General features: G+C 45.2%; 1 protein-coding gene across 2 annotated transcripts; it reads left to right on the top strand.

Moving 5' to 3' along the window:
• Nucleotides 1-5,731: 5,731 nt before the first annotated feature.
• On the top strand, nucleotides 5,732-26,541 carry ZIC3 (Zic family member 3). 2 transcript variants are annotated; one of them, XR_014164700.1, is made up of 4 exons: nucleotides 5,732-7,988; nucleotides 9,616-9,779; nucleotides 11,148-12,981; nucleotides 25,658-26,541. XR_014164700.1 is itself a non-coding variant. In XM_081897245.1 (3 exons), exons 1-3 carry the CDS (start codon nucleotides 6,794-6,796, stop codon nucleotides 11,331-11,333), a joined length of 1,545 nt encoding a protein of 514 aa, XP_081753371.1. In that variant the 5' UTR covers nucleotides 5,732-6,793; the 3' UTR covers nucleotides 11,334-13,647. The 2 variants fall into 2 exon arrangements, 1 of the variants encoding a protein (XP_081753371.1); XM_081897245.1 differs by lacking the exon at nucleotides 25,658-26,541 and having other exon boundaries at nucleotides 11,148-13,647.
• The last annotated feature ends 345 nt before the right edge of the window (nucleotides 26,542-26,886 follow it).

The raw sequence follows: 26,886 nt of genomic DNA, 5'->3' as shown, positions 1-26,886 counted from the left end.
CTTACAAACCCTTGACTATATCAGTTTAATGTGGACATCAAAGCGATCGAGTTTTGATCCCTTTCCTTGAGCATTTTGCTACGTGTCACATGGGTGTGCGTATGTGGAGTGCAGATAGTCTAGTTGGATCCATAAATGGGACGTGGTTTTTGTTTCTTTCTTTCTTTGTGTGTTAAATAATCGTGTTTATGATCTTGGAGTGAAGATGCCTGGATGACTCTTAAGAGTGAAAGGCTCTCTTTATCCGGAATAGATATCTTGAAGATAAGTAAATCATTCTTTCACGCTCCCATCCAACCAATATTTAAAACGTTGCCCAGGAGTCTAAATTAACCACCAAAGACCAAAAATAAAAAATCAAACACCTTTGCAAAGTTACTCCTGTTGGTTTCATTATTTCTTTCCAAGGACCAGCCATTCATTCAGCTCTGCCTTTTCATTTTTGCCTCGCTTCTGTAGGATATTGTCCCATAGCACTGGGCCTATAGAGCGCCTGATTTCCACGGACCACCCCCACGCCCCAATTTTAGATGTGCCATTAAATACATTGCAGTAAACTGAGGGTTGACGCTCCAGACTGACACCCCAAATGCTAACCGAGCGGTTTCTTGCCCCCTTTCTGCGCTCCCAAACTCTTTCCTCGATTCTATTAGCACTTTGATATCTCACCCCACCTCCTTCCCCATCCCACTGCACCCCCTCTATTTTTTTTCTTTGTCAGAGTTCAGACTTGTTTATCCCAGCTCAGATCTCTGAAGTTCAAATGTACACGTGATTCCTTTTGCTCTGACTGAGCGCTACAATGAAAACGTCTCGTTCGCTTTGTGGTTTGCATTTAATTACGCCGGAATCGCGTACATGTTTATGGCAGGCGAATAAACTACTTCCTCGAACGTTTATTAGCCGACGCCTTTTGGCCTGCGAGCTGATTAAAAACATTGGACACATTTTGGAGAGGTTATGATTGGTGCTTTGCAGTTATTCTACCCAACTTTTGCACTGGGGGTGGGACAGGGTTGTTAGTTTAATGGGAAAGCAGCCCGGGGCTTGGAGATGACGTCCTGGGCAGATCAATAACTGGGAATTTCACCTGTAAAGTCCCCCGAAGTTAAATTGCTAGAAGAACTCGGCTAGAAAGCGAATTTGAGAAGAACGAATATTTTCCCTACTCTTTTAAAAATGTTTTAAGATGTGTTCTAAGGGGAAATTAAATCAGCAGAAAGGTTTTAAATGATGAAATTTTTTACAATATTTCTTCTTCTTTTTTCTCGGAAAGTTATTAAGTTATTAACATTCTTGCCTCTTTTTGGAGAGAGAGAGGGGGAGAGAGAGAGACCTCTGAGACCCTAAGGAAACGGGAGAAGCGGATCTCACTATTCATACCACCTTCTAAATGTGTAATATATCACTTTCTGGGATTAAACAGGAGAAATGGGAGAGAGGCAGAGGTCTCTCTTAAGGGGGTGAAAAAAATGGGATATCAAGTCCACTTCAGTCAAAGAAACGAGCTAGACTCTGGTTTCTGTTGTTTAAGAGTAAATAACTCACGGGCGCACTGTCTTCTTATTTTTCTTCTTTTATTTTTCTCCACTTCTCCCCATCTTCTCAACACATTTTTAAAAGCGTGGTGGTGGTCTCTGTGTGCATTTTTAAAACCCTTATAAGGATGTCTAGGTCGTAGCAATCGGATCGTGTAACGCACACACAGACACACAGTCACAATACACAAACACATACAAATATCCTCTCCCCACTCAATGATGCAGTTGCGAAGATTGCACCTATGAATAGATGCATGAAGAGATCTAGAAAGGGTGGTAAATACGTGGCCAGGTAACCAACCAATTCACAAAATACCTTACTAATTAACCAACTAATACAAACAAGCATCTACCTAACTAGTGGCGAAACATGATCCAGCCAGGTTAAACACGTACAACTCCCTGCGATCTTTAAAACGGGAAGCACGTGCTTAATTTCCCCACTGAAATCAGGACTTAAAGACGGATTTATTTTGGCTGCAGAGAGAGGGGGGGCAGTCGGACAGACAGATACTGAGTAGGAAAGTAGCACATACAATCGAGCACATTTGTAAAAGCAAACCACTTTGGGTTTTAATTTGTGAGGGGTGTGTAGAGAGAGAGAGAAACGAGGACAGATTTCATTTTACAGTCAACATCCAGAGTTTTGCTTTAGAAACCTATCTTGGTGCGTGTTACATAATACGCGCTGCTCTTTAAAAGAGGTTAGGGGGCGGGGTGGTGAAAACGCACTTTCTTCCCAAGCCTAGGTAAACTACTTCCAACTGCTCTTGTCTGCTCGTATATTATTTCCCCAGTCACACAGTCGCTGCCGAGGGGTGAAATGTATATATAAAAAGATTTATAGGTTAATTTATGTTGCCTAATCTACTTGTAGTGACTCCACTATGTCAAATCTGTCTCCTCCCCCTTCCCACCCACCCCACGCCTCCCCTCTCCTCTTCTTAAGCAATAAAATAGTTCGAAAGGACCGCGGTCCCTTGTTTAAAGCTACGATTTATTTCCGCCGTCTTTTGAAACACACCCTCTCCTTTCTTCTCAGGGAAACGTTTCTCCTCCCAAAAGAAATCACGATTTCTTTGCACTTCCTCCTCGCAGAATAAATCAAGATATTCGGCGAGGTCGCCTTTCTAGCGCGCACAAAGGTGTCTTTCGCTTTCCCCTCTGCAAAAGGACTAATTCGGATTTTCCTTCTCCTCCACCCCCCACCAATACCCCACCCTTCTCGGATATATTAGGGTAACCATGACGCAATGGAGAAAATAAATTCGAAATTTTAATCTGATTTTTACGTCTTCCCTTGTAACTTGGTCATAGAAAACATAGGAATGGGGTTAACCCCCCCTTTAAAAATAAAATAAAAGGACTATGCTTTTGAAGGTTCAGGGTGTATATATAACCCATATCTGAAGAAATGTATCTGTTAGATTCGCGTAAAGAAAGAAAGAAAGATTTGGGGCTTCAGTGCCCAAGTGAAAGTTGCTCTCGAAGCGGCCCGAAGTCCCAACTTGTTCTACATCACCCCAGCCAGCCAAAGACAATGGGCCACCAGGCCAACACGTGAGGCCTTTTGCCCTAGCAAAGGTCATTCGCCCCAGCGTGCCCCACGACGCGGCTTCACAGACATTCCCTAACCCAAGACTCCGTTGATGATCTAATTGAATTACGCCTCTTTTTTTTGTTATAGAGACAACAGAACACGTGCTGGAGGTAATTAATTATCTGATCGAGGGCCTCGCAAGGCAGGCCCCGGGATCAGGTAGAGCGACCGCTTGGGACAGTGTCAAGCTGGTGGTGACAAGGAGGATGAAAAACTAGAGGGCAGGGGAAAGGTGGTTTTTAGAGAAGGACACTCCGCTTGAAATAAAATAAAAAGTACGCGGGGGTGGGGGGAGGAGTGCGCGCGCGTAGATCTGTGTGTTTGGTGAGCCAACTCGATTCCTTCTATGACCTTGAGGATCCACCGAGTCATCTCTGCCGAGCCAGACCCCCTTGTGTGGCTATAAGAGGCCCCCGTTTGCTTCGTGGGAAACCCCAAATTCTCCGGGATTCTGTGCGCCTTCGTAGTGCATCCCGTGGCCCAATTTTTCTCCAGCCCTGTCCACGCCCCCCCCCGGCAGTTCTCCTTCCCATACCAGACGAGCATCACGGAGGCCCAGAGAATGAAGAGGTCATTTTAGTCATTTTTATAATGGATGAATAATAACAACAACAGCAACCTCTCTCTCACACACACTGCCCCGTTCGAGTGAAACTTCCAATAGGAAGGAGGCGAAACCCCAAAACTTTCCCTTCCCAAACAAACATCACCCCCAAGGAAGAGAGAAAAACAAAGCCTTTCGCCACCGCCCCCTTGCATTTTCTGTCTTCAGAAGAGAAGAAAGGATTGGTAATAAGTAGTTCGGTAGGTAGATAGGTAAGTTGGTCAGTAAAGTAATAAAGCAAATCGGCAGCGATTTCTGAAAGCAACAGACTCACCTTCCTGGGCTGCTCTGGAGGGAGGGGGGCTTTGGGGATTGGTAGGATGTGAACTCCAGTGACTAAGTTTTATAGGTGTGTGTGTGTGTGTGTGTGTGTGTGTGTGTGTGTGTATGTATGTGTGTAGAAAAACAATATATATGTAGAAAGACAATCCCTCCTGTCTGAGTCTGTCTTCAGGTCGCTCATTCTGTCTCCTTTTGGCGAGACCCCTAAAATAAAGAATGTGAAGTCTCCCCCCCCCTTTCTGAGGGTTGGTGTTGGGTGTGTGGGGGGGGAGGACGTGAAAAGGGGACTGTATTTTATAAAAGCGCTGTTTGAAGCACTCCCCCCTTCCCTTCTTCTTCTTCTCCTTCTTCTCAACGCGCTTCTGAACTTGATCAGATTGTATGTTTCCTGCGGAGAGGCGGCGGCAAATCCTGTGAGGGGCCTTCAATGGAGAGACTTCGGGGCTCGGCGAATCTCAGGATATTACAATTACTGGCATCTCTCTTTCCGAGCCCTTTTCTTTCCACACTTGCTTCCCCCCCATCGTTCTTTGCAAATGCTTTCCAGAACGAGAAAATGAGTGGATTTATTGAGACTTGAAGGACGGTGGGACGCGAGCGGGGGGTTGGGAAAATGAAAGGGGTGAAGCCCGGCTGCCACAGACGACCGTCATTTCCCAACATTAAAACGTTGCGTTGCAAATAAATTAACAGATAAATAAATAAATAAATAAATACCAAGCGTGCCTTTGATCCGCTAGCTTCAGGTTTCGGGATAACATTATACGTTCTCTGCTCGAAAGAAAAGATGTGTATATATTTGCCTTGGAGAGCCATAAGCAGAGAACCAGGGACCCTAAACCACAGACACGTTGCCTTGTCTTTCAGATGTTTCAACTCTTCCTCATCTCCCTCCTTCTTTCTTATGCTCCCCCTCACCCCCCCCAAAGATTTTGAAGTTTCTTCTTCCACTTCTAGCGGGAAGATGAGGTGGGGGTGGGTGGGGACGATGAATAAAGAAAGACTCAAATGATTCGTAGTAAAAATATAAACAAAATGAAAAATATATCTATATATACATTCTACACATGCAAACAGATTTTACTCCGAAGGTCTCTTTGGACATGTGCAATAAGGAAAAAGATAAACAAACGGAGGATTTTTGTCGTTTTAAAAACAATTTTCTCAAGCACGGTTTTCTGGGGAGTGTGTGTGTGTGTCCTTCCTTACGCCATCAACATCATCATTACTTTTAAAATCTGTTTCTTGTCGTTGCTGTGATTATGATCATCATTATTAAAATCATCTCAGGTTTAAAGAGTCCCCGCTTTGAACGCGGTGCCGTCGGGGATAGATCCGCGTCTTTCCTCGTCGGTCTCGCTGCCATGCCTGCCCCGAGGCACGAAAATATGGGGAGTTCTGACGTCTTTGGAAGCATCTTGCCCTGTCTTTTAAGTTTTTCATCTCTGCAAGTTCATCTCCCCCCCACCCCCACTCCGGTTTTCCTCCATCCTTTTCTTTAAAGACTTTTCTTGTTATTATTTTATTTTTCAAGAGAAGTGTGCTGCTACAGTGCTTTCGAGGGATTGTTACAGAAAACAAACGGAATTGGCGAGGGCTGAAGGGAAGCAAAGGGAGTCCTATGAGGGGCAAATGCGCGTGGTGGGGGCAATGCAGGGACAGCTTCAAAGGATTTGGAATTTTCTTCCTAAATATTAACGGCGCAGCGGTTGATGGAATCGGACTATACACGCAGAGCGTCATCCTTTCTCCCCCTCTCTTTCTGCTTTGGGCTGGGTAAGAATGATGCACAAGTAATTTGCCCCTAAACCCAGGACCATCATCTCCACCCCCAAGCCCTCTTCTCTGCTCCCCCGCAAAAGCCCCCCGTTGCATCTCCAGTAAACAAAACATTTGGGGGTTGGCGGACACCCTTTAACCTTACCTGCGCCTCACTAAACCCAGCCGGGCCAATCAGAGCGCAGGGCTTAAACGCAGCTGCCATATTCAATGTTAAACGCTGTCAATCAGGCGGGTTTGGTCCAATGGGCAGGCCAGCTGGGGGTCAGGTGACGGCTAGCCAGGCGGTTCCCCATTGGCTGGCAGGGAAGCTGCCTCTCGGAGTTGGGTATTCTCCCTCTCAGCGTCCCTCGCCCTTCCTCTCCCTCTCTTTTTTCTTTCTCCCCCCCTCTCCATATGTGTTAGGAAGGGAGGAGCGCCTGACTTTAGCCAGTGCAAGGACGTCGCTCAGTTGGAGTGGAGGGCGCCCTCCTGGAAGGCAGGAGGGGAAAGAGGCAGCGGGGATCCCCCCAGGGGTTGTGTGTGCGAGGCTGTGGGGGGGGGAACAGAGGGGGTGCCTCCGTTCGTAGCCCTTTAGGGCTAGTGGGTGGGGTTTCGGGGACTGTTTTTTGGGGAGCGGGTGTTGTTCAGTTGTTGTTTTCTCTACCCCCCTCTTCTTCTCTCCAACCCCCCCACCCGCTTATTTGTGAAAGGTTTGGAGCGCGTGTGAATGCGGCATTCGTGGGGCTGGCGCGCGAGCCCTCCTGCCTGTCTCTCCATTGTGTGGGGCTGAGCTAGTAGTGGGGAGGGGAGAGAGAGAGAGAGAAGGGGGAGATCGAAAGCTTTGGAGAGCTCGTGTTGTTGTTATTTGGAAGTTGGGGAGGGGGGCAGGAAAGGGGGCGAAAAGGAGACGCGGGAGGAGATCGCCGTCGTGGGGCCGCCTCGTCCTCTTCATCTTCCCCGCGGTTCCTCTTCCTTCTGCTTCTGCTTCATCTCTCGAGGCGGACTATGACCATGTTGTTAGACGGCGGGCCTCAGTTCCCCGCGCTGGGAGTCGGGGGCTTCGGAGCGCCGTGCCACCACCCGCACGACGTGGCGAACCGCGATGCCGCTGCCGCCGCTGCCGCTGCGGCCATGGGGCTCAACCACCCCTTCGGGGACTCGTCCTTTAAAATAAGCCCAGCGCCCCACGAGCTGGCGTCGGGACAAGGCTCTGCTTTCACGCCGCAAGCGTCGGGCTACCCGCACCATCACCATCACCACCACCGCCACCCTCCGCACCCGCCTCACCCTCACCACGCCGGCCAGGTGCCTTCTTCCTATGCCGCCGCGGCCGCCGCGGCCGCTTTCAACTCCACGCGGGACTTTCTCTTCCGCAACCGCGGGGGATCCGCGCTCGGGGATTCCCCCGCCGGCGGCGGCGGTGGCGGAGGAGGGGGATCCGCGGCTGCGGCTGCAGCTCAGCACGGCCTCTTCGGCGGCAATGCGCCCAGCGGGCTCCACGCTCCTCCGGGCATCGCGGACAGCCCTGGCGGCTACTTGCTGTTCCCGAGTTTGCACGATCAGAACCCCAGCCACACCTCCCCGACCGGGCACGTGGAGAACGGGCAGATGCACCTGGGCTTGCGGGGGGACTTTTTCGGGAGGCCGGAGACGTACCGAGGAGTCTCCAGCCCCCGCGCGGACCCTTATGGGGGCCCGGCTCAGTTCCACAACTACAGCCCCATGAATGTGAACATGGGGGGAATGAACGTGGCGGCCGCCGCCGCCGCGGCTCACCACCGTCACCACCACCACGGCGCGGGAGCCTTTTTCCGCTACATGCGGCAGCCCATCAAACAGGAGCTCTCCTGCAAATGGATCGAGGAGCTGTCGCAGCCTCCGGCTCCTCCGCACCAGCAACAGCAGCCTCACCAGCCTCCGCTGAGCCGACCCAAAAAGAGCTGCGACCGGACTTTCAGCACCATGCACGAACTGGTCACCCACGTCACCATGGAGCACGTCGGAGGCCCTGAGCAGAACAACCACATCTGCTACTGGGAGGAATGTCCCCGCGAGGGCAAGTCCTTCAAAGCGAAATACAAACTCGTCAACCACATCCGCGTGCACACCGGCGAGAAGCCCTTCCCGTGTCCCTTTCCCGGCTGCGGGAAGATCTTCGCCAGGTCGGAGAACCTCAAGATCCACAAGAGGACGCACACAGGTAAGGCGAGGCACACCCTTGGCACACCACCCTTGGACATGTATGTATATATGTGTGTATATATATATATATATATATATGCAGGTTTTGGTGTCCTCGGGTGTCTTCCCGTGTAAAAGTTGGAAGACACCCGAGGACACCAAAACCTGCATTCCTGTACCCGTGAAAATCTACGAAAGCATATATATATATATATATATATATATATATATATATATATCCAACAATATATACCCACCAATACAGTTGTATGCATCTATCTAACCAGCAATAATCCTGAGCAGAAGACAACAAAATTAAAACCCCAGATTCTTATTTTTAATAATTTTGGTTTTGTTCTGGGTAGAAATTTTTTTTAAAAAAGCAGAGCGCGCCAAAAGGTTGCTCTGTATGGCTCTGGAGGTCTGAAGGATCAGAGCTTGGGGAAGGTGGGGTAGAAATAATCTGAAACTATATAAAACGAGTGGTTTGCTTTTGCCTATTTCTGTTTAGGCGTTTAAAATACTATTTTCACCCCTACGCGGTGAAAGTCAGTTTCACGGAGGTTCTTTGTCGATTTCAAACGAGAAGAGAAATAACTCCTGACTGATTTTTTTTAAAACTTCCCTTTTACTTCTGAAGATGATATTTCAGAACCTTTCTTTTCATCTGCAACTCTTTAGCCACCCCTGTACACCCCCCCCCCCGCGCATTCGTCCCTCTCATGGAGTTCTCTCACTCTGGATGTAATGCGAGGGAAACAAAAATCATTGGAGCTGTGTGTGTTGCTTTTTGCGAGAAAGAGAAAGAGACTGAGCTCTCCTCAGACATCCTGTTGAGGAAACCATACAAATGCTAATGCAATCTAATTTTCGGTTACTTCCGCTCTCGCCCGCTCTCTTAATGCCTTGATTGGCACATCTTCTAATTAAATCACTGATACTTTTTGTCCAAAGCATTCTTTTTAAAAAAAAAAAGCACGGAAAAAAGAGAAATAAACGGTTCTGTCCTTTACAAAAAAACTAGCGTAGAATTAGACGGAAACAGCAATCCAACACACATTATTGCCTTCTTGAGTACATCTTATAAAACTGTCTGGATCTCCACAATTTATCTTCAGGGGAGTTTTCTTCTCCGCTTTCTCTCTCTCCCCTCCCCTCCTTTTCTTCCTGCCCCAAATAATCTAAACATCCAATTCTCATCTCATTTTTAACAGCCAGCTTAAGGAAAGCCCGTAGCATTTCAAAGGCAGAAATTAAAAGCTACAAAAGGGTCCTTTAATTGAACTGCAAAGTTTCAAAACTCTGTTGTCTCAGAACTGTCTGGTGTCCCTTCACCAGCCCAGAGCCCTTGGCTCCTCCTTGCTCTCTCCTACTTTTTAAAAAAATTAAATTCAGAAACCTGTCTGTGTACAAAGAGCAAGAGAGTTCAGGCAGAGGAGCAGCAGGGAGCCCAAAAGCTGCAAAGAAAAAGAAGAAAGTTTTGCTGCAGGCAGAAAAGGTGTGCTTGTGTGTGATAAGAGAGAAAGGGAGTGGGGAGTTAGTGGGGAAAAGCCCTAAACCATTCTGTACCTCCATCCTGCTACTGTGTCTCTTCTTTACGAAACAAGTGGCCCAATCTCTGGTTATTTATTATTTTTTACTTGCAGGAGAGAAGCCCTTTAAGTGTGAGTTTGAAGGCTGTGACCGGCGTTTTGCAAACAGCAGCGACCGAAAGAAGCACATGCACGTCCACACATCAGACAAGCCATACATCTGCAAAGTCTGCGACAAGTCCTACACCCACCCCAGCTCCTTAAGGAAGCACATGAAGGTAAAGGATTCCTCCTGGGGACCTTGCTTTTGCCATGGCTCCCTTAATTTGGTGAGATCTGACCACCCTCTTTCCCCGCTCTCATGTAGTGTGTGGGCATATAGAGTGAATGTTGACAGACGCATCTGCATTTCTGTTTCTGTTTTTATAGATGTAAATAAAAGTCACGTGTGTGTGGTTTATAGTTATATATGCTTATCAATTAATCAATTATTTATTAATTTGTGTGTTTGAGAGCATCTGTATTATTCCTGAATGCATACCTATTTATATTATACATGTGTACAAAATACATAATATAGTTCTATAGTTATTTATGTTTGCCCATCTGCTTATGTAATTGGAACTATATATGCATGTGCCTTCATGTGCGTTTATATTATGTATGTAATTAATTACACATGTATCAATCTATATAGTTATACATGTATGTATATTTTATGCATAAACCTATGCCCATATGCTGATTTTGTGTGTCTGGACATATACACCCATGGAGTGTTTTTCTGTGTGTATAACCTTCCAGTTTGATACATTTCCATATTGAAAAGAACCCTGGCTATTCTGCTGGTGAAAAAGTAGAAGGCTCTTCCCTGGGCTTTCAAGTAATGATTGCCTCAGTGAAATGAAAATAAAAGGAATTGCGCATGCTGTTTTTAAATTTTTATTTTTTACTTTGTAATTTTCAAAAAGCTTTGGCTTGGCCAGAGAGGGGGCCGTTTTGCCCAAGGAGCAGTTTGTCTCAAGTGCCTGGTTTGTTCTCCCTTGTTAAATAACATTTCATCATGTATAGTTGCTAAGCTTCCAATCCTGGTTTATGAATGAGTAAATTTGGCCGCTGAGTTTGTGAGAGTGTGGGGGGTTGGAACGGAGTGCAGAGTCATCTGATATCCATCCACACATATTTAAAATATTAAGTGCACATACATATATAATCTGCTCCTGAAATATAAAATCTTTTTTAAAAATCACTTATAGCGAACAGTAGTGCTTGAAGCCACTAGGTATAAAACAGTGCTCTGATTTCCAGTATAGTGTGCTCATCTAATAATGTGCTATCCTGTTTCTGTTTTTATAGAAGGTGTTGTTGTTGGGGATTTCTTCCAGAATTTACCCTTTCCATCCCATATTTAATTATGGGATGAGCTTGGCAGGTTGACCATATTTTCCACTTATCCAGTAATTTTCTAAAAATAAACAAATAGCTAGATAATGAGTTACACACACACACACACACACACACACACACACACACACACAGATTGGTGGCTCACTGTAAATCAACTCTCCCCTTCTGTCCACTGGCAAAAAAGAAGAGAGTTTCTTGCTCTTGGACTTGTGGCAATTGTCTCTGCCTTCTTTTTTCAGGTCCATGAGAGCCAAGGGTCGGAATCCTCTCCGGCGGCTAGTTCTGGCTACGAGTCCTCCACCCCACCAGCCGTTGTGGCTGCCAGCAGCAAGGACTCCAGCAAACCACCAGGAGCAGCTGTTCAGACCGCCAACCCCAGCCACAACCAAGAACTGCCCCCCAACTTTAATGAGTGGTATGTCTGATGAGGACAAATTCAACTCCTCTCCTCCCCCACAAAATCAACAACAAAACCCAGACTAACCAGACTGTACCAAAAGCATTCCTGTTGACAACAAAGGACACCGGATTCATCTTTGGCCTGTCATTGGAGTTTGCAGGACAAAAAATAAAATAAAAATAAAATAAAAATGAAGGAGGAACAACTACAGTAGCAGCAGCAGCAGCAGCAGCAACAACAAACAAGTGGTGGCAAGGGTGTGATTTTTCTTTTTTAACCCTATCCAAAAGCCGGAGGCTGGACTTTGTCTCTATTTTTCTCAGGATTTTTCTGCATTGATGGTTATTTCTTTTTTTCTTTTTTTAAATCCCTCTTCCAACCCACCTTTCAATACCACTCCCTTTATTTCCCAACATTCTTGCCTTTTGTAAATATATACTTCCAATAGATATATACCCACTCCTTTTTAGGGTGGGATGTTGAAAAACAACGAACTGACTTTTACACTTTATGATTTAACTTCCAATAGATATATACCCCCTCCTCTCTCTCTCTCTCTCTCTTTTTTGGAGGGGTTGGATTTTGAAAAACAAAAAACTGACTTTTCCCCTTGGCCTTAGTTGTGATTATTAAAAATAATAAGAAAAAACAACAACCACAGTCTTAAAACTTGCCAAAGTCCTGTATTGTCTTGAAATCTTTCTTTCTCTCTCTCTTTCTCTGTCTTTCTGTCTCTTTTTCTCCTACCTTTTTCTCACTCTCTAAAACATTACACTTGTGAATGTATTTCATCTGATTTGAGAATGGGCCAGGGGTGTTCTTCAGTATGTTTTTCAGGAGGGGGAAATGTAATCTTAATTTCACTCAGCTCATGGCGGTTTAGTATAAACAGTTGCCTTTTTGTAATAACTTTTTTTTTTTTGTAAATACATATCCATGATGCCATATTTATCAATTGTAATTTAATTATTGAGAGAAGTGCCGGAAACGGAAACATATTTATGAGGAAAAAAACAAAACAAAAACCCCACAAAAAAAGAAGAAATTTTGTTTTCTAACAAACAAACAAAATCCAGACAAACTCTGTACAGCTTTTTGGTTATATAACTGCTTTAGCATTAAAAGTTTATTGTTTTGGAAATAACACAGTAGAATCCATTTCTTTCCAATGTTTTCCTTCTATCTTTTCCCTCCCCCAACCCTTTTTCAAAATTTCTGCCTTTGGGGGGGGGGGGATTCACAGCTGCAAAAAGCAAATCTAAAAAGAAGCAAGGGGTGTGTCTTCCATTTTGTAAAATGCTTCCCAATTTGCTAGATCTCATCACCTCACTTCCAATTTTCCTTTATTTATGTGAAATGCTGACCACCCCTACCTCCCTTCCACCCCTGCTTGAAAGGTTTATGGTGTTTGGTTCTTTCTCACCACGGGTGGGTCGGAGGGAAGAAAGAGGGTTGTGTGTGTGTGTGTGTGTGTCTCCCCACTCCCACCCCTGTTTAGATGATGACCTGCCTGTCCTCAGTGCAAATGTCTTATAATGGTTTCTTGGAATCTCCTCCACCACACATGGGGTTCACAATTCACTTAGTGGCCTGGACATCTTGAACTTCAAACGAAGAAGGGAGGAGCTACAGGCTCTAAATCTGCCTTGACAGACACATGTAAACACCAAAAGGTAAACGGAATTAGTTTTCTGAATTATGGGTGCCTATGGGAAATATGCTTTATGTGTGTCTTTGGTGAATGTGAACAAAAATACACTCCCAAATTAATTTCACAGTCCCATATTAATATTCTGCCTGCCTGCCTGCCTATCTAGCTAGTTTTCATGTTTTATTCTGTGTCCTAAACTAAATTAACAGGAAGCAAGGCTCTTTAATTTTTCAGTGGGACTTGATCTCAAGTTGGTAATGGTTGATGTGGTTCTCTATTAACTGAGCACAGAATGTGAATTATTGTTTCTTTTTTTAAAAAAAATATATGTTGCACTTTGAAGCATTCCATTATTATACAGCATTGTAAAGAATATTGAAAATAAAAGCTAAAATGTCATAGAAGGGGAAGTGGGGGCTATGCATGGCGGCATCCATAGTTGGCAGCTATATTGTGAGTGTGTGTATGTGTGCGTGTGTGGGGGTTGAGGAAAATGTGTGCAAAAAAATTAGGGCCTCTTTGTAGTACAGTATTTCTGTTGATTTATTGCTAAATACACTTGGTGGAAAGGGTCTCACTAGGTGTCTTCTATCTGTTGGTTGGTCAAATATAATCCATGTTCATCTGAACATTAGGTCATGTTCCTCTAGCGCTGTGATATCAGAAATATGTGTACTGAAAATGCATGGTAGTACTGATGCCTAAATAATCAGTCAAGAGGACTTGCACCTGGCTTCAACTCCCCCCCACCCTTTTGAATATAAGGTATCCAGGAAACAAACACATGGTATCCAGGAAACAAACACATGGATTTTGAGAAGGGGATTTTGTTGTTTTGGAGGTAGAAAATTTACAAAGAAGCTAGTGCTAATTAGAAGCCTCTTGATTTTAGCCCGTTGAGGATTCTTGGGAGTCAAATGAATGAAATTGGCTTGTAGGCTAATTTTCTGGCTCAATTGATCTCAGTTAGTCATTGCAGTCTCCGGGAGGCCTCTCGCTTGCGCTGAAAGTTTTTAAAAAAACTTTTCTCCGAGTTTCAAAAGCTAGCCCTGCTGGCTGCCAGAGACTAGGCCTGCAATTTTATTTTATTTTTAAACCCGCAAATCTCCCGACCACGCATTAAATCGGATTTCCTTGCCGGCATGGCTTTTTTTTTTTAACACAAACAAACAAACCATTCGCGCTTTTGTATAGCCGGATCTAGCTCGGGGGGGGGGGGGGAACCGAAGCGGTTTTGCACAGAAACCTGAGGGCACGTGGGGAATCCGTGGCTACACAGAATAAAACAAGCGACTCAATTCTGGACTGCTTTGGTGAACTAGAGTCTTAATGATTTTAGCGTTGGCTTTTACTCGCTGGGAACCGTCGGAACAAACCGAATCAAGGCGGCTTCGGATTAAACGACCGGGCTTTTCTTTTTTTTTTTGAAAGGAGGTGTGTGTGTGTGTGTGTGTGAATATCCTGGCGGAATATCTTGGAATATTCCGATTCCAAAGGCGTTCGTGTGTAGAGACAAGAGCCGTTGAGTCTAGGGAATACAGTAATCTGCTTCCAAGCCTGCTCTCTTGAAGGCGTGGGGGGGGGGGTGGAGGAGAGAGAGGGAGGTGATCGGGAGGGCGAGAATAGACCCTCCCTCCCTCCCAGCCACTTTGGCTGTTTTCCCCCCTGCTCCAGGCAACGGTGGTGTTTGGATGCTTCTCACGGGGAGGGGTGTGTGTGTTAGTTCAGTCAAAGGAGGGGAAGATTGTTAATAAGGATGGGGAGACTAGGCTTCCCACCCTGACCCGCCACCTTCGCAGAGGCAACTCAGAAAGTGACGTCCACCCACTCTTCCCGCCCCCACAACACACACTTCACTTTGCGGACCCAGTGGGCTTGGGGGTAGGTTGCCCCGAGCGGTCCCTGTACCTCAGTCTGAACTTGGCAATGAGGAAAACCTCCTGGCCTGCTCAGCCAAAGGCCCCTTCCGCAGTTCAAGCCCTTGGCCAGGCAAGGGAGATGGGGTGAGGAATAATTATGGAGCAGCTTTTATTTTTGTTCAGGGACAGCCTAATAATCAGAATCTTTACTCAGAAGTCCGTCTTGCTGTGCAGAATGGGGCCTACTCTCTATTCAGTTAACTGATTGGATTTATTTATTTCCATACACCCTACCTGCTTGCTGCTCTCCCCTTCCTCGTTTTTCAATCCGCACAACAACCCAGCCAGGTAGGGTTCCAATGGGGGGGGGGCTGCCCCAAGGTCACCCTGAATGCTTCATGGCTGACCTGGCATCTGAACCCTGGTCTCCACCCAGACACCACATTGGTAGTAAGGCAGGGTTTCCTTCCTATGTACTTACCTCTTGAGTAGACAGGCATGGGCTTGTGATGTGAGGCTGCAATCTAAGTCCTATGGAATACAGTAGTGCTTGCTTCCAAGTAGAAATGCCTAGCATTGCGCTGCAACACTCTTGTACTGAGCATGTTGGCTCAGAGGTAAGTCCCCGTCCATCCAACTCAATGGGGCTTGCTCCTTGGGAATAGCCTTACACTGCAACCAGTATGTTTGGAAGTGTGGCCATGTTGAGCCGAGGAGGCACCACTAAAGGCAGTGGGACTTCTGAGTAAATATAGGTACTAGGCAGCAAGCGGCATCACTGTGACCTTTTGCAGTGAAGTCTCACAGGCTGGATCTACAGAGGTTACAGACAGACAGAGAGATTGGAAGTTTGCCTCTTTGAAATGGAGAATTTTGCCCTTTTAATCTTTTATTTGCAATTTATTTCTCTTGTTCCCCATTTGTTTAAGCACATACATAAAATACGTAATTATTTTTTTATTAGTATATAATATATTTTTTTCTGCAGCATTTCTTTGCGGGCTTGCTGTGAAAGTATTTCCTTTGCTATGTGCAGAACAGACCAGGAGGAAATCACTCCCTGTGGACCTGATCACCATGTAGTATTTTAAAAATTATTATTACCAGTTTTGCAGTTCAGGAAGTAACTCTGCATTTGGATAAGGGAAAATCTTTAAAAGGTGAGACTTTTTGTGTACATAGCCTCCCTGGAGGATTTTTTTTCCTGGGGGAGGAATTGGCTATAAAATTGCTAACTGGTTGCAGTGGACGGTCTGTTAATCTGAATCCCATGATATGGAACCCTTCCTCCACCTATTTATTGTTTAGGATTATCGTTATGGTTTTATTTTCTGGTTTCTGACAACATTTCACACAAAGAAATCAAATATTTAATTCAGGGATGAGGAACCTGTGGCCCTCCAGGTATTTGTTGGACTACAACTCCCATAATCCCTGACCATTGGCCACACTGGCAGGGACTGATGGGATTTAGAGTCCAACAACATCTGGAAGATTGCTTTATTTCAACAAATCAGGGTGGTTCTGAGCATAATGATGTAGAAGTTAAAGTCTCACTAATTTAAGTGGTACTCTCATGTCAGCATTCATAGCATTTGCAACTCAATAGACTACAATTCTGTACCCAAATCCCTGGCAGTAAGAGCTTTGCAACACAGTAAGACATACTTTTGAGTAGACATGTAGAGAGGATTACACTTTAAGCACCTGTGTGCAATTCTTCAGCTAAAAATCAGTGGGATTTAAAAAGGCATCCCTTTGGATAGATTGGGCCTGATATTATAAATAAGAAAACACTGTGTATGTTTTGTCATTGATGTACAATTATTTTTGACAGTCTACTGTTACATTATTATGTCTCGTTGTTAATGCTTCCTGTTCTTAAATATGGCCATAGCAACAACGTAGATGTTTAAGGGTTACTGTCAACAACGCTCTTGGGGTTATTGGATAAAATGCTAGCCAATGTATAATCCAATGCACGTTTACTCAGAAGCACACACCCCACTTTTCACAAGAGTGCAGCCTTTATTTCAATAGATTTGAACTGCACCACTTTTCTCATGAAAGCTGGTTTACTTATTAGTTTGGTGCATTCTGTGGCCTGTGGGCATGCTCTTGTATATCTCCCCATCCCTCATTTCCTTCCCCAGGTGATTGTTGCATGGCCAGAAATCTGCATGAGGAGACTAGTACTTGAGTCTCTTCCTTTGGATTCCTTTGTTTTGCAAGGGGGATGAGGCACTTGGATAGATGGTGCAATATGCAGAGTCCAGGAAAAGGTGCTACTGATACTTTCCTGTCTCTGTGAATGAGATTTTCCGGCTCATCCATGTTTGCGTTTCATTCTGGAGGTTGAGACCTTGCTCAGGAAGTAGAGAAATATGAAGTGATGGGAAAATTAAAGGTGGAAAGGGTGCCCCCCATACCACATTCCTCCTAAATTCTTTGACGGTTCCATGAAAAATTGGCTTGGTGGGGGCTATAAAATTAGTGTACGGGAGCAAGAGAGTACCCTTTCATATTTGGATGAATGTTGAAAAATATTTCTGTATGTGTTGGAAGCTTTACAGCAAGGCTTAGGTTGCAATCCTATTCTCACTTACCTAGAAGTAAGTCCTACTGAGCTCAGTGTGATTTATTTCTAAGTAAACATGCCTAGGTTTGCATTGGACAAGATCTGCTCTTAGGTATGTCCAATGATAACAGTACAACCTTATGGATGCGTTACTAGGTGTAATCTATGTAGCCTGCTCCCAGGTAATTGTGTGTATGATATAGGACTGCAGCCTAAATTGCCAGGGCGGATATATTAAAGAATTCCAGTGCATTTTGAAAGTATGTTTTTGTGGTGTAGCTTTTTCTTAAATATCTTGTATTAGTGCAATATTCCAATCCCAGGTCAGATATCCTTTATTTCATTTAGCAAAGGGCTATGGCATTTGGCATGCACATCTGGTGCATCCTGTTCATCGTTTGTGTGCTAAGATCCACAATAAGCATATATATCAATGCTGTAAGGATTGTCATTTATTGAACAGCCGAGTGTCCAGAAGTGTAGGTATTCCTTAGCAATAGTCTGAAATAGATGGAATAACCCCTCCTTCATTAATGGCCTTTGTATAGGTATGTAACAGAGTAAGAGAAATACACACATAACTAAATTTATCTGATCCCAGTACAATACCACTATTGTCTCTCTGTAGCCCTGAATCAGAGAAGCCCTGAATCAGAGTTAAATGGAACTTTACTCTCTGCCTGGTGAACCTGAATTGGATAGTAGCCTTAGCAGCCTGGCCTAGCCTATTTATGTTTACTCAGAGAGAAAGCTCTGCATTTCGATTCCATGCATTGAAGTAAGTGTGCCTCTGGCCACTTACTCAGAAGTATATCCCATCAAAACAAGTGGTGCTTATTTCCAAGGAAACACAGAATTGGGCATTTTTTGCAGAGAGGATTGTGATTTTAAAGTGCAATGGATCACATACTTTAATGTGGAAGTAAGCTCAGTTGAAATCCATGGGATGTAGCTCTCTCTTGTGCTGGCTCTAGTGGATGGTGGTGGTTGTCCAAAGCCTCAGGTTGGGGGAGGCTAAGATATAGGCTGCCAGCCTCACCCACCTGTCTTTGTGCATGTTTATACTTGCAAAGGTGCCTCGCTAAATTCCACGGTGCACACCTTAACTTTGGCCCAAAATGAGAATGCATCTATCTTCTTAGCAGCTGCCACGGAGGGGAAACCAGCTCAACACAGCTATTGTGCCTTTCACACTACAGAAACTAGTAAAGAGGGCTTTTCACAGCATGGTGAGAGAAACAGGATGCCTTGGGACTATTGGTCCCTTGAGCTGCTTTTAAAGATGCAGCTGCAGGTCCTGCTGAAAAAGCTGGCAACCCTATCACTACCCCTACACCTGCCCTTTACCATTAGTGGCTGCCTGGATTGGCTTGTATTTTCATTCCACTACAAGTTGCTTTCAGGATTCTGCTAAGACAGCTTATTTATAGATAGACAAGGGCTTAAAAGCCACGGGCACCCAATATAACTAACCTCTCTCCTGCACGCAACAGGAAAATACCATAGCTGGACACACAGAGAGAGGCCTCTCCAGACCTGCAGTTTCTTCCCATTTTGTCCTGCTTAAGTCACTGATGATCAGAAATATGGCAATGGTTTTGAGAGCCAACAACTTTATTTGTTTAATACAGCAAAAATTTAACCAGAGGAGACTGATTCAGAATTCCAGCTTGCAGACTACATTGCCAGGAGTGTGTCTGTGTGTGGAAGAGAGAAGCACCCCCCCCCCGCTCTGTCCCCTTTAAAAGCAATTTTCAAAGGCTCAGTTTTGGTGTCCTAGGTCATCATAAGTACACGAGGCTGCTTACTCTGGAGAGAGATTGCTGGGTCTTGCAAAGTCTCAAGCCAAATGGCGGAAGATTTTTCGGAGGGGGGGGATACCCTGTGGAGTGCGTCGCAGGAGAGAGAGGGGGGGGGAGTTGTTGTGGTTGCTGTCTATGACCTCCCCAAAGCAGCTGCTTTCTCTTTTTTGGCAGAGAGCCAGGAGAAAGCAGCAGGAGCCAGACCGATCAGCAACGCTGTGGGAAGCGGGTTGACCGAGGGGGGACCTTCTGGATGCATTTTGTGGAACTCTGTGCCAGGCATCTTAATTTCAGCCAGAAATCAGGATTCAGCCCTAGAATCATAATCATACAAAGGGACCGTTGTCGGGAGTGAGCATTTTAAGAAAGGAACAGAGCTGAGAATGCATAAATGCCCATTGATTTCAATGCCTATTGCTGGGTTGGGGCTGCTGCCTTGGAGCATGTGCAAAGTTTCTGAACAATTTGAAGCCTCCACTTGGCTAGAATTGAAGGGCTTCTGTTAGACAAAGGCAGGGGTGGACAATCCTTTTCTCAGACTGAGGTCTGCATTTCCTTGTGGGCAACTGTTCTGGGTGCTTCATGCCAGGAGTGAGCAGGGCCAGAGAGTGACAAAGGTGGGTGGAGCACTGCATGATGGAGTTTTGTAGACCAGGATTTGTCTGTTTCAGACAATATACAACAGCTATATTTGAGAGTGCATTGCTATGCAGAACAAATATCTGAATTGGAGAGCTGCTCTGTGTGGTTTTATGGAAATGTATGTGCCCTTCTCAAGGTTTTGTGTCTCTTGGGGCACCCAGTGGGGTTGGAAGGAGTGTCATCACTGAGGGGGTGTGTGTGACAAAATAAGGTGGTTTCTTTCTTTTTTAAATGGGCTCATGAAACTTTTTAGGAGTGACATGGGGGCTTAGGAGTCTGCAGGTTCCACGCTGTCTGAAATGGCAGCGTGGGACTTGTGTCTGCTTACTGCCTCTCCCTCAGCCAGGCAGAGGCTCTAACTGTGGGAGAGGCTTGCCCTGCCCCCATGGGTGCAGGACATGCCCCTGCACCAGGCACCTGAGCAGCTAGCTACACCGCTGGGGAACCTACTCTTTGGGCATATAACACACTGTGATTTGTCTTATTAATGTGTATACGGTGCAAAATTCAATCACTGGCATTTCCAGATGGGACTGAGGAAGATTACAGCTCTGAAATCCTAGAGCTTTTGGTCAGCATAGACAATACAGAGCTGGAAGGACCTATGGTGTAACTTCTATTCTTCATCCACTATTGATTATCCACTGTGATTATTGACTCCAGGTATTAGAGGGCATTTAAGTGAGACGTGGTCTGTAGTCCCCACCCCCACTCAGTGAGTCTATTGTCCTTATATTCTAATAAGAAAGCTCTGCTGGATCAGACCAGGGCCCATCCAGTCCAGCATTCTGTTCTGACAGTAGCCAACCAGACATGTTTTGGAAATCCCACAAACAGAACCTGTGCACAACAGCACTCTCCATACCTGCAATTTCCAGAAACTAGTATTCAGAGACATACTGCTTCCAATAGTAGAGGGGAAATCATAAACTTCATAGCTAGTAAGATACTGATTTTGCTGTATGCTAAATGAATTTGCCTGATTCTCTTTCAAAACCATCTAAGTTGGTGATTTGGTGGCCTCTTCTGCAAGAGAATTCCATGGTTTTAACTATTTTATCTCCCCACCAGTGTTCTAAATCTTCCAGCATTCAGCTTCATTGAATGCCCCCAAATTCTAGTATGATGAAAGAGGGTGAGAAACATTTCTCTTTACTGCCATTATTGCAGCTTGTCAGTCAGAGAGCCGAGGAGCAAGCAGGCAGTGGTTTCTACTGCTGCTCTTTCTCACCACCTCTGTTCTTTGTGTCAGAGTGAGAGGTGGGTGAAGAAGCAGGTTGCAGTGGTGAAAAGGATGAGCTGGTCTGGGCCTCACTTGCCTCCTGGCTTTGCTGGCTCTGTGGGAGAAGGTTGCAAACTGGCTTTGTTCAAAGGAGGCCAAAGACCAAATTAAGACAAAATGGAAGACATGGCTGCCTTTATTTCAGCACCCCTGCCTGTCTTCTTAGTGAATGTTGAAGTATGTTTTAATCTGCTATTTGAGATGCAAATTTGCTTTTTAAAATATTCATCTTAGTTCTAGTACAAAGCCAGGGGTAACAGGTTAATTAATCCAGAAGAAAAGAGGACCAGCTTGAGCTAATAAACAACCTTCTTTTTTGGTATCTGTGCAATAGTCCTTCTGATAGAAAATGCTGGAATAGTAGAACAGACCATGTTAATGTTGCTGTTGGCATCTACCTGTCTTGAGATAGATACACCTATGGGGATGAAGCCAAACTGCTCTGTTTACAGCACCAAAGTGACCACCCCAGGGTGCAAGCCTGGGCAGTATGTATGGAGGTCCTGGATTGCCCAAATGACAATACCTTCCTCTTGATGTGGTCCAAAGGAAAGCAGAGCAATATGTTTGGCATCAGCTTGGTTGCAGGAGTTGCTAGAAGGAGGCATACAAGGTGTCATCTAACCATCTTAGGGACTCCACTCTGGATTTGTGAAGGGTTTACTCCTGAGCCTTTTCTTCTTCTGAAGATATCCCACAAGGCAAGGGAGATTTAGGGTCAGAATTTTCATTCTCCTAGATGGGCTCCCTTCCTATCCATAGTGGACAAACTACCCCAGAAGGAGCATAATGTGCCCCCACCAAATACCTCATATACCCCAATATTACAATGTTAATGTAAACTGGTATAAATGACACATCCACAGCACAGTCCTAGACTATACATGGCTGTAAGTCCCATTAAGTTCCGTGAGGCTTACTTCTAGGTAAAGGGTATTCAAGTATCTATCTCCTTAATGTGAATGCTGGTAACTAATTTGAATGAAGAAGATTTTTACATTAATGTATTGTGATGTTTCACTCTTGGCATTGGACTGGTTTTCATCCAGTCCACTGGCATCCAGATAAACAGAGTATACGGTAAGCAATATCTAGCTTGTAAACCCAAAGTGGATCTTGCTTGCTTTTTCCCCCTCCAAAGCAACACCCCAACCGACTTTTCTGAGAGGGGTGCAGCGGAAGAACCTAGTTAGTAATTCTTGCTTTGATTATTTTGAACAAACACATTTTAATCCGAGGCAAATTACAACTGTTGCTCTTGCAGTAGAATAGCACGTGTTGCTTGGAGTAAGAGGCATTTTATAATCCTTTTGGAATTAGGATGATCAGCTGACTTCATGAAATCATAGGAAGCAATTTCCATATATGTGGACATATGACTGGGTTACTATTAGGTTCAGATATAAGCTGGATTCAGCATATTAGCTCAGGATTGCTTTACCCTAAAAAGTGACATGCTAGTTGTGGTGGAATCTATCCATTTCCATTAACCTTTAGGTTTAGGAAAAAACTTTCAAGTTTCTCTTCTGCCAGAATGATGACAAGAGAACTGTATTGAATACATAATTTGTCTACACTGAAATCTATTGGTTCTGAATTTTGATTTCCTTACTTCTAAAGAAAAATTCCACCACCTTCTAGAAATGCTCAGCAACTTGCACTGAACCAGCCTTCTCCAATCACATGATTTGGACTACGTCTCCCAAAACCTTCAGCCAGCATGCTTGATGGTCAGGAATGAAAGAAGTTGCAGTCCAAAGCATTTGGAAGGCAGCAGGTTGGGGGAGGCTGTGCTAAGCTAAATAACTGAGGATAAGGCCATCAATGACTACTATAGCCACAATGGGCAGGAAGCAGCAATGCTTCTGAAAGCCTGTTGCTGGAAACTGTAGGACAGCAGAGTTCTCTAGGGCTCGGGTCCTGCTTGCATGTTTCCCATAGGCATCTGGTTGGCCACTGTGAGAACAGGATGCTGGACTAGATGGACCATTGGCCTGATCCAGTAGGCTTTTCTTAATGTTCTAACCACTCAGCTCCAGTAGAGCTGTATGATTGATTGTTTGCTCCACACTAAGGCCCCGTCTGCACCACACATTTAAAATACAATGATACAGTTTTAACAGCATCCTGTGAAATGTAGTTTAAGATCACTAAGCAGTGTTGGGAGACCCCTATTCCACTCAAAGAGCTTTATTTCCCAGAGTGACTTAACAGTCAATCCCTCTTCCCAGGAAATTCTGGGAACTGTAGCTCTGTGAGAGGCACGGGGCTTTCCTAACAACTCTCTCTTAAACTATAATTCCCAGGATTCTTTAAAGCAGTTTAAAGCACTACAGTATAATGATGCTTTAAATGCGGGGCTATTTTAATCCCACTATGAGCCTTAGCAGGACTTACTTCTGTATCAAGCATTTTTTTTATTGTTTTAGGGTTGAAGCCTAGGTCTCAGTGGTGTTGCGTCCTTTGCTGGCTCCCAGGAGAGTGAGGAAAATCTGCTGTGCCAGCTCAGCCCAGCCCTGGCTGCCGTTGCCACTAGGTGGGCATGGGACATGGAGAGTTCATGGCACGGCGATGCACCAACTGCTTGCCCGCACAGTGGGGAACCTGGCTGGCTGATGCGGCCCTTGGAGAGTGCACCCCCCAATGCTGGCTAGGTGGCCATTCAGCAAGTGGGCCAGGGATGTGGCAGCCAGGCTGGGCTATGGGGCCCAGAGGCCCCTGGCAGCAGGCAGGGTGGAAGAGGGATCCCTACATGGGGACGCCTGGTTCGTGGCCCCTCAAAATTGTGTGCCTGGGCTATGCCCCCCCTGGCCCCCTCACTACGCCCCTGCTAGGTCTACAATCTGTGCTTGTCACCTGAAGCCATTCTGTAGGTCCCCATTCCCTGAGAGGTTTGGAGGGTGGCAACACAAAAACAACCTTTTTCCATGGTGGCTCACTGTTTGTGGAATGCTGTCCCCAGAGAGGCTCGCCTGGCGCCACCATTACATGCCTTTAGGCACCAGGCAAAAACACTTCTCTTAAACCAGGACTTTGGCCATTAAATAATCTATGGCCTGTTAAAGGTGTGTGTGTGTGTGTGTGTGTGTGAGTGAGAGAGAGAGAGAGAGAGAGAGAGAGAGAGGGGAGAAGGGACTGTTATTATGATTATTTTATCATTATGTTGTCTATTATTATGCTTTGTATTGTTTTTTTATTGTCATGCTCCGTAAAACATGTTCTTAATGTTGTACACCGTCTTGAGATCTTTGGGCGGTATATAAGCTGAATAAATAAACTGAATAAATAAATAAATAAATAAGTGTACTGTTTTTAACTTTTATGCAGTTACATCCTCCCTCTCCCACATAAAACAACCTTCAAATAATATTTTTACAATGTCTAAGCAGGAAGGTTGCCAAAAGCTGATGCTCCCATGTATGCAATAGACTAACCAGTTGGCAACTGGGTTCTCTCCAGTTGTTTTAGACTGCACTTCCCATAAGCCTGGGTGCTGGATGGGGTAGTTGGAGGGGACTGAATTGGAGAAAGATATAATTGATGGTTTTCTTGCTCAACTCTTGATGACTTGCAGCAGAACAGCTGATCTTACTCTGTTGAAAAGGATGATATCATGAGATATGAGAGGGTCTAGGGTGGCACCTAGACTGTGGGATGCTCTTTGGGGACAGAGTTTCCACATTCCTTTTCCCTTGAATTTATTATTATTATTATTATTATTATTATTATTATTATTATTAGAATTTGTTAGTCGCTTTATCTTGCCTAGGGCAATCCAAAGCAAGGAAGCAACCAACCAACCAGCCAACCAACCAACCAACCAACCAACCAACCAGAAAGCCCCCCCATAGATACATCAAAACGAAGAGGGGGGAAAAGAAACACATTAAAAACATCCCACCCTCTTCTAGAAGGCGACAGATGTTTTCTGGGAGGCTAGCACTCACTTATTTTTTAATGAAAACTTTGAATTTCACCATGCCAAATTGGTGTGTGTTTGAGAAGATTTCCCCCTTTTCAGCTTTGTGACCGTTTTCTGGTTCACTTTATCCTGATTCCACTTTGCTTGAACTTCAGGCTGTGTATGCATGCGTCATCAGGGCTGGCTCAAACAATTTGCTGCCCATGGGAAAGGACAAGACAGCACCCTCCCTCAAGGTCTATGAAGCTGCCTCACGTTGCCTCACTGTAGGGCCAATCCTATGCACCATACATTCCTCCAAAGAATCCTGGGAATATTAGTTTACCCCTCAGTGTTCCAATTCCCAGAACTCTTAACTTACTATAGTTCCCAGGGGTTACCTTAGCAGAAATCTCCTTGCCCACAGCTTCCACCCAATGAGGTTGAATCCAACCAAGTTCTACTCATAGTAGACCCATTGACTTTAGGTCTGTGTAATTTTAGATGGTCTTGTCCTTGAATTTTAGATGGTTCTACTCCTGTCCTCTGATGCTACGGAGAACACTTTTTTCTGTGACAATCCTTTTGATATTTGATGACCACCGTAATCTCTTTCTCTTCTTCTCTTCTCCAGGGTAAACATACCCAGCTCTTTCAACTGCTCCTCATAGGACCTGGTTTCCAGATTCCTCACTATCCTGGTCATTCTCCTCTGGACATGCTTCAGGTTGTCAATCTCCTTCCTAAATCATGGTGACTGGAAGTGAGACATAATACTGCCAATGCACCCCATTCAAATTCAAATGCAGCAAAAATGAGTTATAAGGACATAAGAGGAGCCCATCTAACCTGGCAGCCTGATCTCACAGTGGCCAACCAGATGTCTTGATGGGAAGAACCTGCAAGTAGGACCTGAGTGCAACAGCACTGTTTCCTACTGCAGTTTCCAGCAAACAGTATTCCCTGTTCACTTTCTCCAGGCCATGTATGTACACTTCTGTCATATCTTGCCACCTGGTGAGATATAGGGAAGGCATAAACCTGAACTTCAGTATGGTGATAGGCAGGCAGCTTAGGAATCTGCCTTCAACCAGGGCAGACTGCCTTCCTGCTCTGTCCAATACTGTTTGCTTTGAATAATGACAGCAGCTCTCCAGGGTTCCATGCAGAGAGGGAGCCATCTCCATTACCTGCCAACAGAATATTTTGGCTGGGGATGCCAGGGAATGAATCTGAGACCTTCTTCATGAAAAGCATGTGTTCCAGCCCCAAGCTACAATCTCTGTCACAAGAATGGGGTGTCTCAGGAGCTCTGCACATTTTTTTTAGTATTTGCCTTTGTGGTCCTGATGGCAGAAAGTCTAGCCCTATGGAAGGAAAAGGGCCTGTCTCAGTAGGCAGAGAGGGGTGCAATACAAGGACTTAGGGCAGGGGTCAGCAATCTAAGGTCCCTGGGCCACAAGCGGCCCACAGGGGTCGTTTAACTGGCCCATGAGCCACCCCGAACCGAGCCGCCCGCTCAGCTTTTGCAGCACCGGAATTCACATCTGCGCAGACACAGATGCCAGAAATTGCAGGTGGGCACACTCATGTGCACACACAGAGGGCTCTCCACTGGAGTTACCGGTATATCTACAGTATCTGGCCATTGCTAAGTTGGGATAGGGGAGGGATGAGACAGAAGGTTTCTGTTTACCAGTGACAGAAAGGCTGTGCACCCTAATCCACTCCATGCTCCTGATTTGTGGCCCCTGGATCAGGTCTATTGACCCTGTGCCAAACCAGAGACCATTCCATCTTCAACATATGTTCAGGAGGGGGGCGGAGAAGGAAGGGATTCTACCTCTCCCTCTCCCAGTGGGG

Source organism: Podarcis melisellensis (assembly GCF_964234715.1).
Source record: "Podarcis melisellensis genome assembly, chromosome: Z".
NCBI lineage: Eukaryota > Metazoa > Chordata > Lepidosauria > Squamata > Lacertidae > Podarcis > Podarcis melisellensis.
Note: the sequence above shows the minus strand (reverse complement) of the source record. Positions and strands in the feature narration are given on the sequence as shown.

Coding starts and splice junctions, on each gene's coding strand:
- ZIC3 (XM_081897245.1), top strand. CDS start 6,794: ATGACCATGTTGTTAGACGGCGGGCCTCAGTTCCCCGCGCTGGGAGTC. Junction 7,989..9,615: donor CCACAAGAGGACGCACACAG/GTAAGGCGAGGC, acceptor TTTTACTTGCAG/GAGAGAAGCCCTTTAAGTGT. Junction 9,780..11,147: donor CCTTAAGGAAGCACATGAAG/GTAAAGGATTCC, acceptor TTCTTTTTTCAG/GTCCATGAGAGCCAAGGGTC.